We start from the raw sequence: 17,726 nt of genomic DNA on the forward strand, positions 1-17,726 counted from the left end.
TACATGTTATTCCTATTGTTCAAGAATTACTTCTATTTCTGTGAATTTTTGTGTTTATATTTCAAAATTTCTGTCCAGTTCTGATCTTTTCATTAGAAATGTCTAAAAGTCCACTATTCCTTTATGGATACATTTTTCCTGTTACTCCCTACTTCCATTGGATTATAATAAATTTTTCAGGGAATGTTATTCTCAGTTGTAAACGTGCATCTTTTTGCCTTTTGGATTATTGTTTTCTAAGACCTTCTCTTTATAAATTTCTTGGTGATTTTATCATTCCTTGGTACTTAAACAAAAAAAGTTATTCAAAATGCTTCAATAGACAAGAACAGAATGAGAGAGAGAGAGAGAGAGAGAGAGAGAGAGAGAGAGAGAGAGAGAGAGAGACAGAGACAGAGAGAGACGGAGACAGAGAGATAGAGAATGAGAGAGAAAGAAAAAGAGAGAGAAATGGGAACCATGGTTCTTCATTATTAGTCTTCTGGAATATGGTTAGTCATTATATTGATTATAGATTTTAAGTCTTTCACAGATATTTTCAAAGATATTCTCAAAAATGTAAAAGCTACATAAATTGTTTTTTTCTGTATTCTTATAGAATTTTTTTCTTTGATGGGAGCTTTGAATTTTTGCCTTTGATTTATTCATCTCTTCAACCTTAATTCTTAAACCGAAGCCAATTTCTTTTCCCCTCCTGTACTTTAGGATGGGATGGTCAGCCCTCCTTGGTCTTGCCTTCTTGCATTGACATAGATTCCTGGAGGCTACTGGATCCTTGGCTATCTGGTTATACTAGGAGGCTGCCCTTGCTGACAGTGGCTTTACTAGTGGGCCCTTTTTGGCCTGATGGGTATTGCATCTTGTTCAGTCCTAAGATTGAAATAAAAACTTGATGTATGTAATCCAAGTCCCAAAGCCCACCAGGACTCTCTCCCTATTTTAGGATATCAATGTCCCACACCTACAGGAGTTGTCAAGAATGGGAGAGATGTGAGTGTTGGTTTCTAGTCTCTTCCTTTTCTTTGGCTTTTGCAGTTGGCTTTTGAGTGCTTCTGGCTTCCAGCTTAGAAGGAAAAGAGGGACAATCTCAATCCCACTTGTTGAAGGGAGAATAACACTCTGGGAAGAAGGCAATATGAGAGGAGTCAGCAGTGTCCATCAATCAGAGACTTTAGAGAATTTTCAGAGATCTAGAACTCTTTCTGGCTTGAGCTGAGTTATTTCACTCCTAATATGAGTTGCATTACTCTGTATTGTCTGGTATATATTATCCTTTGTATACTTTCTTTGATTTCAATTTTACTACTTATTTGGATAAATGCTACTCACTATTTGTGCATATTGTAGAGGCAAAGAGAATATGAGGTTTTAAAGGGTTTGGCTGTGGAATTTAGAAGTCAATAGTTCCTATTTAAAATAATTATTTTTGCTAACTAGATGCTAGTTTGGTTATTTGTGGTTTGTCCAGGATGTGGGTGGGAGGAGAGATGTCCGACACAATTTTCCATTAACTCAAACTCTCTTTTTATTATCACCATGTCTATCTATAAGCACTTTCAATCCCAAGTACCTATTTATTTCTCTTCAAGATGATGATGGGTGAGACCTAACCCCCAAATGGGGGATATAGGAGCTTACTTGTTGACCCAGTCGTGGTTGAGCAGATAAATCCAGATATCGCCAAGGAAGTGAGGCAAAGGAAGGCATATTATCAATTTTCTAAAAAAGTTTTATTTCAACCAAAAAACATTTATTTTCTTTCCCACTCTCTCCACCCCATTTTAAAAAGAAAAAGAAAAATCATACCCATTTAAGAAATATGCATAGTCAAACAAAACAAAGACCCACGATGGCATGTGCAAAAATGTTTGTCTCGTGCTACTTCTTGAGTCCATTTTCTCTTTATTAAGAGGGGAGTAATTGGTCATAGGGTTGGTCGTGTTGTAGAGTTCTCATGTGTTTCACAGTTATTTGATGTTATAGTAAAAGTTGATGTCCTGCTTCTACTTGCTCTATTTTTTTATCACTTCACACAAATGTTCCCAGGTTTTTCAGAAATTGTCCATATTGTCTTAGTGCATCATAGTATTCCATTACATTCATATACCATAATTGTATTTAGCCATATTCCAGTTGATGGGAAGCCATTTAGTTTCTAGTTCTTTGCCATGATTTAAAAAAAAAAAAAAGGTGCTACAAAGATTTTTTTTTTTACATGATGGTCTTTTCCCCCTTTTTCTTTGATTTCTTTTATGTATAATGTCTTGTAATGGAATTGCTGAATCAAAGGGTATGTACACTTTGGTGAATCTTTGAAGATAATTCCAAATTACTTTCTAAATTGGTTGGAACAGCTCAAAGGTCCACCCACAAGTCATTAGTGAGTGTTTTTCCTACAACTATTGCAACATTTGTCACTTTCTATTTTTTTCCATCTTTGCCAATATGATGGATATGAGGGGGAATTATTAGTAATTTGAAGCATTTTTTTTAATAGCTGTTGGTAGTTGTATTTCTTCCTTTGAAAACTGCCTGTTTGAGAGGACTGGCGAGACTTACATGAACTGATGCTAAGTGAAATGAGCAGAACCAGGAGATCATTATACACTTCGACAACGATATTGTATGAGGACATATTTTGATGGAAGTGGATTTCTTTGACAAAGAGACCTAACTGAGTTTCAATTGATAAATGACGGACAAAAGCAGCTACACCCAAAGAAAGAACACTGGGAAACGAATGTGAACTATCTGCATTTTTGTTTTTCTTCCCAGGTTATTTATACCTTCTGAATCCAATTCTCCCTATGCAACAAGAGAACTGTTCGGTTCTGCAAACATATATTGTATCTAGGATATACTGCAACATATCCAACATATAAAGGACTGCTTGCCATCTAGGGGAGGGGGTGGAGGGAGGGAGGGGAAAAAAATCGGAATAGAAACGAGTGCAAGGGATAATGTTGTAAAAAAAAAAAATTACCCTGGCATGGATTCTGTCAATATAAAGTAATTATTAAATAAAAATTAAAAAAAAAAAGAAAACTGCCTGTTTATATCTTTTGACCATATATCATTAGGGAGCATATTATTGGATGTATGTCCTCTTCTTATTTAATTTATAGGGTTTTTTTTTCCTCTGAGAATCTCCAATTATAATTCTATTTTGTAGGTTTTCTGTGAGAAAAGGATATTACAGCTGTTAGCTGTTTTATGGATGGTCAAACTAAGATTGGTTAAATTGTACATTGATGGTCAAGAATACATTATGAAAAATATTGAAAAATTTCATTTAAAATAAATTAAATAAAACTATGGAAATTAATGGAAGTGCCCATCTATTGGTTATTGGCTAAGCAAATTATGATATAAAAATACAAAGGAATGCTATTGAGCCATTAAAGCATGATAAAATTAATGATTTCAGGGAAAACTAGAAAGACCTGAATGAACTGATAGAGTCAAGTGAACAGAACCTGGAAAACAATTTGTATATTAACAATAACATTATAAATAAAGACATAAGAATTCTGATGAATGAGAAGAAATCAATACAATGATTAGTCCAGAGTACTGAAAATGCTGCCTATTCCTCCTGACAGATGATGGACTCAAAATGCAGACTGAGGATTTCCTTTTGTTGACTATCAATGTTTTGTCACAAGGATATTAAAATTTTTTTTCTTTTTGTTCATTTAGGAGTCAGTAGGAAGGAAGGAATATAAATTATTCTTAATTGATAATACATTTTTAAAACTGTATATTACTTCACATTAATATTTCTAATGATATGCAGTTATCAATTCATTCTCTCCATCCTTATAGTCTTTGTTAAAAAAAAAACTATGAACTTAGCAGATACCAAATACAATGTCATTTCCATATACAAAATAGAAAAGAAAAGGAGAATTATACATGAAAACTGAGAGTCCTATTGTGTAGCATTTTTAAAATATAGTAACCTTAATATATACATATTACATATATGTATATATGAATGTATATGTTAAAAATGAAAATTTTAATTTTCTTAAAAAAATACAACTTTCTGAATTGTTCTGCAATTTTCTGATTCTTGCTGGCCTTTCTTCTATTCTTTCATATGTACTTAAAAAAAGTTTCAGTGAAAAAAGAAAAAAAAATACTTCTATTAAGTCTTTTTTCTTTCTGTTTTGGCTACTCTATTTCCATCCCCATCTCTTTCTCAGGTTACCCCCAGATTGAAAAAAGGAAAGAAAAAAAAAAAACACTAAGCCCTCACAATAAATATGAATAGTTAAGCAAAAAAAAAAAAATCCCACCTTGGATGTGTCCAAAGATGTATATCCTATTCTGCATCTTGGGTCCATCACCTTTCCTAATTCCCTTACATTGATAGAAAGATACAATAGATCTGGCTCCTTAAAAGGAAAAATTAAAATAATAAAGGTTAATCTTTATTTGTCCAATTTTCTCATTTGGTAATTCAGAAAGTTAATTTAGTTTTTAACCTGCAATAATATGTCTAATCTAAAACTTATTTGTATCTCTTTAAAAGAAAACCTTCCATACTTCTTTTTAAAAAATTTCCTTTGAGTGAAGTGAGCAGAAACAGAAAAACATTGTCTACCAATATTTTACCATGTTCAACTGCAAGACAGTTCCAAAGCATTCATGTTGAAAAATTTTATCCACACTCTGACAAAGAACTTATGGAGTCTGAATGCGGACTGAAGTATATTATTTTTCACTTTTTTTTTTGCATTTTTTTTCTTTTGCATCTTCTTCACAACATGACTAATATGTAAATACGTTTTGCATGATTGCACATGTATCTACTTGTTTGTCACCTCAGTGAGAAGGGAGAGGAAGAAAGAAAATTTGGAAGTCAAAATTTTAAAAATATAATAATGTTATATAGTGAATTATTTGCTGTCTAGGGGAGGAGCTGGAGGGAAAGAAGGGAGAAAAAATTTGAAACACAAGTTTTTGCAAGGATAAATGTTGAAAGCTATCTTTGCATATATTTTGAAAATAAACTTATTTTAAACAATACAATGAATCACAGAAGAAAAAATAATGTTAAAAATTATCTCTACATATAATTGGGGGAAATGCTATTTTAAAATTATTTTGAACTTCTTGTTAAAAAACTTCCTTACATAGTAATTTATAAATATACATACTTCAAAAATTTAAGAACCATTTTATTTTTCTGAGTATCTCTACTGCTGAGTCATTTGTATTTTTGCCTGCTGTATCCCATTGTTGAGTCTTAATACTTGAAACTTATAGAACTTTAAAATTCCCAGGGCTTTTCATATCTAGCCATACCTTTCCTTTCTGAATTTATGAACTTGCTTTTGGAATCTGTGTGGTGATTTACATTTGCCCTTACTAAATCCAGTTATATTAAGTTCAGCCCATTTATTTTAGCCTGTTGAGATCCTTTTTAGATCAGACTCTGCCATTCAATCTGTGGGCTCTCTTTCCCAGCTTCATTTCATCTACAGATTTGATTTGTAGGTTATCTATGCCTTCTTTTAAGTCACTGATAAAAATGTTGAACAGCCTAAAGTCAAAACAGACAGATAACTGGGCCATTCATTTAGCTTAAGTTCTCCTTGTAAAATGAAGGGGATGGACTAAAGGTTCTATCTAGTCTAAGGTTATCCAATTCTCCCAGTCTCTGAAGTTTTGTATTCAGAATTTACACAAGATTTATTGATATCTACATGTATAATGGAGACTCAAAGAAGAATTTCATGATCCATCAATATTTGTGCCCTTTCTATTCTTTGGTTTCTGTCTATGGCTACAATTCTTAGTGTTTTCAGTTTTGCTATTTCTATTTGTAGGCTGCCTTTGCTCAAAATAGATCTTCTAAGTTTTATACATACAGGTTGTTTCCAAATAGTCACTTCTTGAAGCACATGGTTAGACAACAAAATTATACGTATATAATTATAACATGATATGTGATTATATTTATTTTGCTCAGCTTCTTTGGCTCGCTCCCGGCAGCTCTATACACACAGCAGCTATTTGAATTTTCCTTAGTCATATGTCCCCCACACATAAAGATTTTAGCTTTCCAGATTTTCAAAAAGTTTAGCTTCAGTGCTAGGATGCTGACTAGACTCCCAGACTCAAAAAATACATATATTATCAACACTTCTCTTGACAAGTATAAACAGGGGTGTGCTGGAACCAGATCATTTAGATTCCTGAAAGCTAATGTTAAATTTTCATTCTTGACATTTACAGCATTGAAAACATTAATTGCTACAAGTCATGGCTTGATGTATTGTATTATTAGTTGTCTTTATTTAAGAAAATGATAGAGAAAAACATCAGTGCATATTAAACTTAAAAATGAGTTAAGCACACATTTTTTCCAAACATTTTACTGTTAAACATTTACCAGCATACCCTTGATAAAAAATACTCAACTATGTATATGTGCATATATATAAATATACATGAAGACATATATGTGTATGTCTAAGAGAAAATAAAGTTAGAAAAATGGGCAAAATGATAAAAAAAAATATTGCAAATTATTGTACAAGTCCATAAAATTTCTATTTACTTATTGTTAACCCTGATAAATATATATATGCATGTATGTATGTATATTACATTTAACACAGGCACATTTCTACTAGTCACATAATAATATTTTTTTAACAGCCACCTTGTAGTGAATTTTGTCATTTTTTATTATTTTCATCAGCAACATAAAAGTTTTATTGATTACCTTTGGATGTCCGAGGACATAACAATACTACTTATCAGGCCAGGAAATTAAGGTCTGAGTTGAGACTTTGTGGTCTAGGGCTTTGTGAAGACCTTATATTTATTGATTCTGCCTTGACTTCATTCCTCAGTGGTTAACACTTCCACCTCCTCTTATTCTCCTGATGAGAATAAAACTGAACTCCCATTGTTAAAGAACAAACCAATTTTCCAGAGGTCTTCTTCCTCACCTCCATTTGCCTTGACTCTACCAGAAACTTTTAAAAAAATTTGTTTGAAAAAAACAGAAAGGAAAAAGAAAAACAGAAAAGGAATACAAAGCAAAAGAGAACATTGTCATGTGTCCAGCAGAACATCAGAGAGGATTCAAATTATATAACAATAAATTACCAGATCTAGAAAATATTTATATTAGGAGAAAAATTATATTCACGAATGTTCATTTTTCTTAACTTCCTGGTAAATTGTTCTTTGGTTCTCTGCTGGCACCTTGTTTACTTTATTCTTTTTTCCCTCCTTTCATCTCTCCCCTACTCACAAGCAAGCTACATTTAAGAAAAGATATATTTATGTAGATACGTGGCGCGTGCGCGCGCACACACACACACACACACACACACACACACACACACATCTTTCCTATCCCTGCTGCTTTTTAAATTAATTACTTAAACTCTCCCCACCCAAGTATTCCTCCCTTGGTTTCTTCCCTCCCTCTTTGCTTCCCCATTCGCCCATCACTCCTCCCTTACTTCTTTATAGATTTTGGGGGGTGTTATACCCTTCACCGTATATATATGTAGTATTGCCTATTTGACCCATTCGTGATGTGAGTAGGTTTTCAGAACTGCAAGTCCCCTTACCCCCTCTGATGCCTCTGTATCCATTCTTCCTCTGTACCTCATTTGTATAACATGATTACTATTTTTACCTCAACACTGTCAAACTTTCTTTTGAGCTACCTTGTTGTTGATGTGAATCTTAAACATATAATATAAATATATAAAATATAAATAATTTGTCCATGTTTAAACAGTTTATCCATGTTAAGTTCCTTAAAAGTGATCTTTCATATTGGCCTCTTATATGTTAAATTTTCTGTTAAGTTTGGATTTGTTTGATAGAAAGTCCTGAAAATCTGCAAGTTCATTGAATGTCCTTTTTTTTTTTCCTCATTCAAAATTATATGATTTTGCTGAATGTGATATTTTGCTGCAGACCTAGTTCTTTCGCTTGGCTATAGATATGACTTCAAGACCCGAGGTCTTTTATTGTAGTTGCTGCTAAGTCTTGCATAATTCTATTTGTAGCTCCAATGTATTTCTATTGTTTCTTACAAAATTTTCTCTTTGATCTAGGAGTTTTAAAATTTGGCAGTCATATTCCTGTGTTTTCCACAAAGGATCTCTTTGTGGATTTTTTGTATTTGTCTAATTTTTCTAATTGTCTCCAGGACAATTTTCTTGGATTATTTCCTGCATTATCGTGTTAAAGTTCTCTTTTTGGTCATAACTTTCTAGAAGTCCAATTATTCTTATATTTTCTCTTCTTAATCTGTTCTCCAGATCTGTTGTTTTGCTTATGTTTCAAATTCTGTTCTATTTTTTCATTCTTTATAGTCTGTTTTTATTATTTTTTGGTGTCTCATAGCTTCACTGGCTTCCCCTTGCCCAATTCTAATTTTCAAAGCATTGTTTTCATCTTTGAGAATCTTTACTTCTTTTTCTAGTTGATTAACTTTTTCATATAATCTTGTTTTTCTTGAATAGTTTTTATTTTTATTTCTACTTTCAAAACTAGCATGTTTTGCTTCCTTCTGAATTTCCTTCTGAATTGTTCTCTTCTGTGCATTAAAAATGTTTCAAAGGCAACTTTTTACCCCCTTTTTGGGGGGCAGGTCACTATTGCTAACCTCCCCCAAATGAAAAAACAATGACCACCTTGTAATAAGTATAATTGAGCAAAACAAATTTACATAGTGACCATGTCTGAAAATGTATGTGTCTTTTTGTATCTTGAGTCTGTTATACCTCATGGGTCATCTGGAGTTGTGGTTGATCATCACTTTGATAAGACTTCTCAAGTCTTTCAAAGTTGTATTTCTTTATAACATTTTTGCTATTGTGTAAATTATTCTTCTGATTCTGCTCACTGTACTCTGCATCCATTCATTATAATTTCTCCAGGGTTCTCTGAAATTGCCTTTTTACCACTTTCTGTTCAATTATTCCTTAGTTTCTGGGTGTTACCTTAGTTTCTAATTCTTTGCTACAACAAAAGGTACATATATATATATACAAATAGATACTTTTCTTTTTTCTTTGATCTCTTTGGCACATAAGTCAAAAAGTGGAATTGCTGAGTCAATTTTTGCACAGCTTAGTGACTTTTGGGGTATCAATCAAAATTGCTTTCCAGAATGGTTGGTCTAAATCATAGCTCACTAGATTGAAGAATGTGGGGGGGAGGTCTAATGTGTATGAAACCTGGAAAGGTAGGGGCACCTAGTTTATGAAAGATTTTGGATGCTAAACAGATGATTTTGTACTTGATCTTAGAAGTGATTGGGAGCCATTGGAGTTTATTGAGTAGGAAAGAAGGGGATTGACATGGTCAGACCTACAGCTTAGAAAAGTCACTTTGGTGGCTGACTGAAACATTGATTGGAGTGGGGAGAGACAAGGCAGGCAGACTCACCAGCAGGTTATCACAATAATCCATTGATGGGGACTGCCATTAGAGTGTCAGAAGAGATAAAGGGATGTATTTGAGAGATACTGCAAAGGTAAAATTGATAGGGATATACGAGATAGTGAGGAGTTGAAGATGACTCCTAGGTTATTAGCCTGGGACACTGGAAAGACAGTGTTGCCCTGGATAGGAATGATAATCATTTCAGTAATTTATCAGACCTTTATCAGAGAAACTTTCTACAAAGATTTTTTTCCCTCTAGTTTTTTATTTTATTTATTTATTTTTTATTATAGCTTTTTATTTACAAATTATATGCATGGGTAATTTTACAGCATTGACAATTGCCAAACCTTTTGTTCCAATTTTTCCCCTCCTTCCCCCCATCTCCTCCCCCCATGGCAGGTTGACCAGTACATGTTAAGTATGTTAAAGCATATATGTCCTAACAGTTATTTTGCTGTACAAAAAGAATCAGAGTTTGAAATAGTGTACTATTAACCTGTGAAGGAAATCAAAAATGCAGGTGGATTCCCTCTAGTTCTTACTTCTTCTCTAAGATCTCCCTTTACATAGAAGCAAATGGTAAAAGAGAAGGAATGTGAGCATACACTGAAGCAATCTGCTTCCATTCCTTTGCCCTTCTTTTCTCCCCTTAACCAGATCCTAATCACTGTATTCTATCTTGTCTTTTTCCCTCTTTTAATATTGACTTCAGGATCTATATTCTGAAGATGAAATTTATTGTTTGGACCTCTTCACTTTCCAGAATTATTCTACCTCCCAACACCTTCCTTTTTCCGATTCCAAACTATTTTCTGATTGAATTGTTTATATATATATATATTTCTACATGACATTCCATGTGTCTTTGTATGTATGTATGTTTATGTATATATGTGTTTACTCTTCATTTATCCAGTCCAGATAAGAAAGAGATACATGTGATACTCGCTTCTCTATTTGATGTATTGTTGATGTAGGATTGCACTCAGCTTAGCCAGGTAAATTATTTTTAGACTTTAGTAGCTTTCCTTTGTCTTTTGGATTAATGTATCCCAAACTCTCTGCTCCCAAGTCCTATTGTGGTCCTAACTGGGCTCCTTGGTACTTGAACTCTTTCTTTCTGGCTATTTACATTCTTTTTTAATTTGACTTGGAAGCTCTGAGTTGTGTTTATGGCATCCCTGGGACTTTTCCTTTCAGGATTCTTTTCTGGAATTGTTCTATTGGTTCTTTCTGTCTTTTACCTTTTCCTTGAACTTTTAATGGATCTGGATGATTTTCATTCATGACTTCTTGAAATATAATATCCAATTATAGTTAATAATTGATAATTTTTATAATCTATTTTCGGGGAGCCTATTTCTTGGATCTCTGTTTGCAATTATTTTTTTAATTAAAGCTTTTTATAAAACATACACATGGGTAATTTTTCAACATTGACCCTTGTAAAACTTTTTGTTCCAAAATTTCCTCTCCTTCCCCCCACCCCCTCTCCTAGATGACAGGTAGTCCAATACATGTTAAATATGTTAAAATATATGTTAAATCCAATGTATATGTACATATTTATATAGTTATCTTGAAAATAGGCTCTAGAAAGAAAAAAAAACCTGAGAAGGAAAACAAAATATATCTGCTTGCAGTTTTAATGCACTTATCCCTTTTCTTAATCAATCTCTGGATTTGTAATCATTTTTGAAACTAGTTTTCTTTGATTTTCTCATCTCCCCAGATGTAACTCCTGAATTTGAACTTTCTTTGTGCCAGGGCAGGCTCTTTTTAAGTGAGGTGATAGTTCTGCTTGGTCTCATTTTTCTTTCCCTTATCTTATTGTTTTGCTAACATTTGTACAACTGTGTCCAATAACATCAAGGAAAAAGATCAGCAATCTATTTCCTCTGCCCCCTCAGACTTCTAAGATTTAGAGCTGAAAGAACATTAGAGATTATCTAGTTCAACCTTTTCATTTTACCGATAACAAAATTGAGGCCAAAAGAAGGGAAGGAACTTGCACAACTTGGTCTCCTTTGCCTTCCAGTGCACTACCCTAACAGCTTTTAACTCTGATGGTCCAGAAATTTTAAAGTTTGGCTCAGAATAATCCTTGGGCATGGCTTTTGAGTGTGAAAGTGTTGTTTGGGGAAACAAAGAGCCTCAGAGATGTGCTCCCTGGAGGAGTGATTCCCCCTTAGAATTGTATCCAGCTTTGGGACTGTCCCTTAGTCCCAACAGAAAAATACAGACCCCTGTTGTTTTTCCTAGGGACACATCCACATGACCTGTCCTTCAGCCCAGTGCAGGGAAAGTAGCTCCCAGGAAGATGTGTACATAACAGACAAGTATGAATAATACTGACCAAACAAACAAAACTCCATATGTTTCTATAGCACTTCAAGGTTTGCCAAGGGCTTTCCTCATAGCAACCCTGTAAGACAGTTAATGCAAACGTTATTATCACTGCTGTACCGGTAAAGAAACTGAGAGCTTTAATGACTTGCTCATGTCAAGCTGGGAAATCTCTTGTCCTACCTCCTAACCCAGCACTCTTTCCTCTTTCTCCTTTTCTCTCTTCTCTCTTTCCCTAACCCTATCACCCTCTCTTTTTCCTTCTGTCTGTCTCTGTGTGTCTGTTTTTCTCTCCTCCACCCTTCTCTTTCTCAAAACCAAAAAAAAAAAATCCCCCCCAAAAAAATCACCTTAAAAAAATAAAAATAGAGTTAGCAAATAAACAGAATTTAAACAGAGCAGGAGTCTCCCTAGAGTAGTAATGCTAGTTTGTCTGCAGCAAGGGGATGGGAGAAAGAGTGGAAAGCAAATAAACCGACCATGTCTTATAGGACAACAAACAGGTACATCTGTCCAGATCGTTCCTGAAGCAAGTTAGCAAACCAACTAAGGCTCTAACTGCTCATGATTATATTTCACTTGAGAGAGCAATGCTCTTTTTTCCTGACCATAGACTCATATCTGGTGCTCCTCTCCTTGCCCATCTTTCTTTTCCTCCAAGAACAAAAGTTTCTGGGTGTCTCTACACTTATATTCTGTTGCATTACTTCTCCCAGAATGCTAGATTAATGGCAGTTTTCAGGGTGTAATGGGGGTTGGAGAGGGAATCAGTTCTGGGAGACTCATGGGCTCCATTGGCATGCCACAGAGATCCCCAGATCTCCAGCAAAACAGTTGCTTCTTTCATCAACCTTTATATTGTAAAAGAGAAGAAAGAATTGAAATTGACAGCTTTCTTTAAACTTTGAGGAAAATCATGATTTTGTTTTTTAATAGTATTTTTATAGTAATAATATTTTTATTTTTCCAATTATGTGTAAAGATATTTTTCAACATTGATTTTTATAAGATTTTGAGTGCCAAATTTTCTCTCATTTCTTTCTTACTTCCCTCTCCCCAAGACAGAAAGCAATTTGATACAGATTATATATGTTCAATCATTTTAAACATTTCCATTAGTCGTGTTATGAAAGAAAAAATCAGAACAAAAGGGAAAAAAAAACATGAGAGGGGAAAAAAGCAAAGAAACAAAAAAGATAAAAACAGTATGCTTTGATCAGCATTCAAAAAAGAAGCATAGAACTATGTCACAATGAGGGATGCCTGGAGAATCTAGAGAAGCAAACAAGGTATGATCTTTACCTTGATGAGGTTATCTTGAAGACCCTTTCGTTCAAGAAATCATGAAAATGTTTTTGTCTTTATAGTTATTGCCATTTGATGAAAATAAACCATCAAAATAAATTTCAAACTTGTTTTTCCATAGGAATTTAAACACTACTGGACAGAGCTGAGAGGAACTACCCTTTTTTTTTACATCGACAAAAAAAATCCAACGGTGAGTACTTTATTTTACAGATTATGTAATAATTGTTAATGATAACAGTAGCTAGCATTTGTATAACACTTTATAATTTACAAAGCTTTTTACATGATCTTCTTTGAGCTTCACAATTCTTGTGTGCTATTATTGCTCCATTTTGCAATTGAGGAAACAGCCTAGAAGAATTTACATGACTTCCCCAAGAGTTATAAGTGAATGAAGCAGATCTTTGACTCTAAATTCTGCACTCTGTAGTTAAGTCAAAGGTAAGGAGTATGGAAAAGACTCCTGTTATGGGCTAGAATTTATGTTTTGTGTCCGCTAACTACCTAATGTAGCTTTTTGGTAGTTATATTGTTAAACCATACAGCATGGTTTAACTTTTCATCTCAATTTTTCAAAAGATGTATTCTCTTTGCTGATGTAGGTTGTAAGACTTCTATTCCTTAATAGACATTTTGTAAGTCAAACTTGTTTTTGGAGGAGAATTCAAGTAAATTCAGTAAACATTTATTAAATGCTTATTATACGTTAGGCACTATGTCTAGCTACAGGAATGAGAGAAGGTGAGAAAAAAATTTGTATATGTTTTCTAGGAACTTATAATTTGGTAGAGGAGATAAGACATGCCCAGAGAAGTATAATGAAAGCTAAAATATACTAAGGGCCAAAGAGGGGTTTTAAATTTAGGGTCTTTTTCTTTTTAATATTCTTACCATTATTTTTCTTTTTTTTCCCTCCTAAATCTTTTCATGTTTATTGAAACACCAGCATATAATACCAGGGTGTGGTGCTTTTTTCACTTTCTCCAGTTTAAATGAAATATTATTTGACCTAAGTTAAAATATAAAACCCAGAAAATAATGGAATTTCAGCATAAATTTCTTTTTTTTTTTAACAACTTTTTATTGATAGAATCCATACCAGGGTAATTTTTTACAGCATTATCCCTTGCATTCACTTCTGTTCCAATTTTTTCCCCTCCCTCCTCCACCCCCTCCCCCAGATGGCAAGCAGTCCTTTATATGTTGAATAGGTTACAATATATCCTAGATACAATACATGTGTGCAGAACCGAACAGTTCTCTTGTTGCACAGGGAGAATTGGATTCAGAAGGTAAAAAATAACCCGGGAAGAAAAACAAAAATGCAAGCAGTTTATACTCATCTCCCAGTATTCTTTCTTTGGGTGTAACTGCTTCTGTCCATCTTTGATCTATTGAAACTGAATTAGCTCTCTTTATCGAAGAGATCCACTTCCATCAGAATACATCCTCAAACAGTATCATTGTTGAGGTATATAATGATCTCCTGGTTCTGCTCATTTCACTCAGCATCAGTTCATGTAAGTCTCGCCAGTCCTCTCTGTATTCATCCTGCTGGTCATTCCTTACAGAACAAAAATATTCCATAACGTTCATATACCACAATTTACCCAGCCATTCTCCAATTGATGGGCATCCATTCATTTTCCAGTTTCTGGCCATTACAAACAGGGCTGCCACAAACATTTTGGCACATACAGGTCCCTTTCCCTTCTTTAGTATCTCTTTGGGGTATAAGCCCAGTAGAAACACTGCTGGATCAAAGGGTATGCACAGTTTGATAACTTTTTGAGCATAGTTCCAAATCAGCATAAATTTCTAAAAGCAAAAATTGAAATTTATTTTTTTCAATTTTATCTTTCAATATGTTATTACTCTGGATGCTCATGTTTTTGTCCTGGAATTAGCCATTGAATATTTTCAGTCTTAATGATAGCATACATAATAAAATTAACTCAAACAAATAAGAATAATATAAGCAATTAGTCCACACTTTTCACCAAAGTGCTTGGAAGAGCCCCTATTTGGTTATTTTCAGTCACTACCATGTCATTGTTGACGTCTATCCCTGTTTGATTTAAAATGAAGGTTTTTAGTTTCCAGTGTAACTGGTTTCCTTTGTAATCTTGTATAATAATATTATACACTTAATAATATTATTCTGAGAAGGGATCCATATGTTTTATCAGACTGCCAAATGGGTCCATCACACACACACACACACACACACACACACAAAGGTGAAAAATCACAGGGCTGAACAAAGTATTGTATGGAATATCACTTGCTGTTGAGGGATGAAAGATCTGGAAACACTTAATGAAGGAGTTAGTACTTAACCGGACCCTAAAAGGAAAGGAAGGGAATAGGAGGAGGTGAAGAGAAAGTCCATTCTGCTACACCTTCACCCAAATTCAAACATGTTTTTAGAATGAGATTAGGAAATAGCTCAATCTGGCTGGGAAGTGAAATGCATGAAGCTTGTTGGAGAAATGAGGCACAAAAGTTAAGGTTTAAGCCAAGTTGTGTGGAGGGCTTAACTGCCAGACTAAGGCATTTGGATATTATCCTATGGGCAAAGGGGAGACACAAAAGGTTTTTGGCAGATGAGTGATTGTGCATAAATAAAATTACTCAGTAGTTGGTAAATCAATCCATAGATCTTTATTAAATATTATACATCTATGTAAGTGCCAAGGATACAAAGAAAGGCAAAAATAGCACTTGTGACCTCAAAAAGCAGGAGGGGCAGACAGCATGTACAGCTATGTACATATAAGACGTATACAACCTGATGGGAGATAATCTCAGACGGAAGCCCAAACAATGGCTGGGACTTGTGGAAGGGTAGAGACCAGAAAAGGCCTCTTGCAGAAGGTAGTATTTGAGTTGAGTCTTGAAGGAAGCCAAAGATGCTGATAAACAGAAGGAAGAAGGCAGCCATTCAAGGCATTCAAGGGGGAGAGCGAGGGAAAAGGTACGGAGTGAGGAAATAGAGGGTTGTGCACAAAGTGTAGCAAGCATAATGTCCTTGGATCTTAAAAATATTTGGAAGAGAATGATATGAAAAAAATCTGAAAAGTTAGGAGGGGAACAGGTTATGGAGGGCTTTAAAAGCCAAACAGGATTTTATATTTCATCATGGATATAACTGGAGCCACTGGAGTTTGAGTAGGAAGGGAATATGCCATTGACCAGTCTAGAGGACCAATGATGAACGATGTTGCTTACTTCCTGACGGAGAATGGGCTCAAGATATAGAATAAGACATGTCTTTTTGGACGTGATCAATGCAGGAATTTATCTTACTTTACTATATTTGTTATATAGGTTTTGTTTTAATGGGAAGGGAGAAAAAAATAAAATGTATTTTTATTAATTAAAAAAATAAAAATTTAAGAGGTTGTTTAGCAGCTTTGTGAATAAAGGATTAGAGAAGGGAGAAACAAGCCAGCCAGTCAGAAAGTCACTACTGTATCCAGATAATAATGAAAAGGAGATGGCTACAAGATAAATTGGGGAAATAGAATTGATAAGATAATTGATTGAGTGTGAGGGTGAAACAAAGAAAAAATAAACAATAATACTAAAGTTTTGAGCCCAAGGAACTGGGTATATGGTACTAAACTTCAACAGAAATAGGGAAATTTTGGAAGAAGGGCAAGTTTTGTGAGAAAGATCTGTTAATTTTTCAAACGTTGAGTTTGAAGTGTAGTGTAGGACATTCAACAAGCAGTTAGAAATGCAGAAAAAATATATACACATGTATCATATGCATTGGTATGATAATTAAAACTATTGGATTACTTAATTTGTCTCTGGTTCTGTATAAGAAGGTTTTTTTTTAACACATAAAATTAGCTCTAAACAACTGGAAAAATATTAGTTGTTCACAGCTGAGCTAATGACAGGTCTACCTGAATTAATCTACTTATTCAGTGTAATACCAAACTACCAAAAATATACTTTTTAGAATTAGAAAAAATAATAACAAAATTCATCTGGGAGAACACAAGGTTGAGAATATCAAGGGGATTAATAGAAAAAAATGCAAGAGAAGGTGGCCTAGCAGTACCAGACCTAAAGATATAAAGCATCAGTCATCCAAACAATTTGGAACTGGCTAAGAAATAGGGGGGTAGGTCAGTGGAATAAGTTAGGTGCATAAGACACACGACTAGAGTAATTTACCATTTGATAAACTCAAAAACTCTATCTTTTGGGGTAATGTTAGGATTCTTACAAAGTGATAAGTCAGTTGTCTAATTTTAGCATCGTGCTTAGCAGTTCTCTAGTTCAGAGTTCACACTTTTCACACCTTTAAGAGTTCACACATTAGTTCACACATTAGTGTTTGAGATTCACAAGTTCAGTGGAGGAGATTCACAAGTCAGGAACCCACAATCCCACTTTCTCGGAGGAAGAGTCAAACTTTGAGTTCCCATCTCTAAAAGAGCATATAAAAGGAAGATCCTCAGTCAGGAGTCAGTTGAGGGGATTGAGAAGCCAGAGACTGCAGTCGGGCAGAACTGGAGATTTCAGAAGAAGAGAGACTGAAGCTGGAAGAGGCAAAAGACTAGCAACAAGAGTTCTTAGAACCAAAGAGCCTCAAAGAAAACTAACCAGGCCCAAGGAAG

At 34.3% G+C, this 17,726-nt stretch overlaps 1 protein-coding gene across 1 annotated transcript in view; it reads left to right on the forward strand.

The window, feature by feature from the left end:
• Positions 1-17,726, forward strand: part of STAP1 (signal transducing adaptor family member 1) — a 59,363-nt gene that overhangs the window by 8,268 nt on the left and 33,369 nt on the right. Inside the window, exon 2 of the mRNA XM_051966628.1 lies at positions 13,208-13,279. Within this exon, the coding sequence (XP_051822588.1) occupies positions 13,208-13,279 (72 nt within the window). The remainder of the gene's footprint in view (positions 1-13,207; positions 13,280-17,726) is intronic.

Source organism: Antechinus flavipes, chromosome 6, assembly GCF_016432865.1.
Source record: "Antechinus flavipes isolate AdamAnt ecotype Samford, QLD, Australia chromosome 6, AdamAnt_v2, whole genome shotgun sequence".
Classification (NCBI taxonomy): Eukaryota; Metazoa; Chordata; class Mammalia; order Dasyuromorphia; family Dasyuridae; genus Antechinus; species Antechinus flavipes.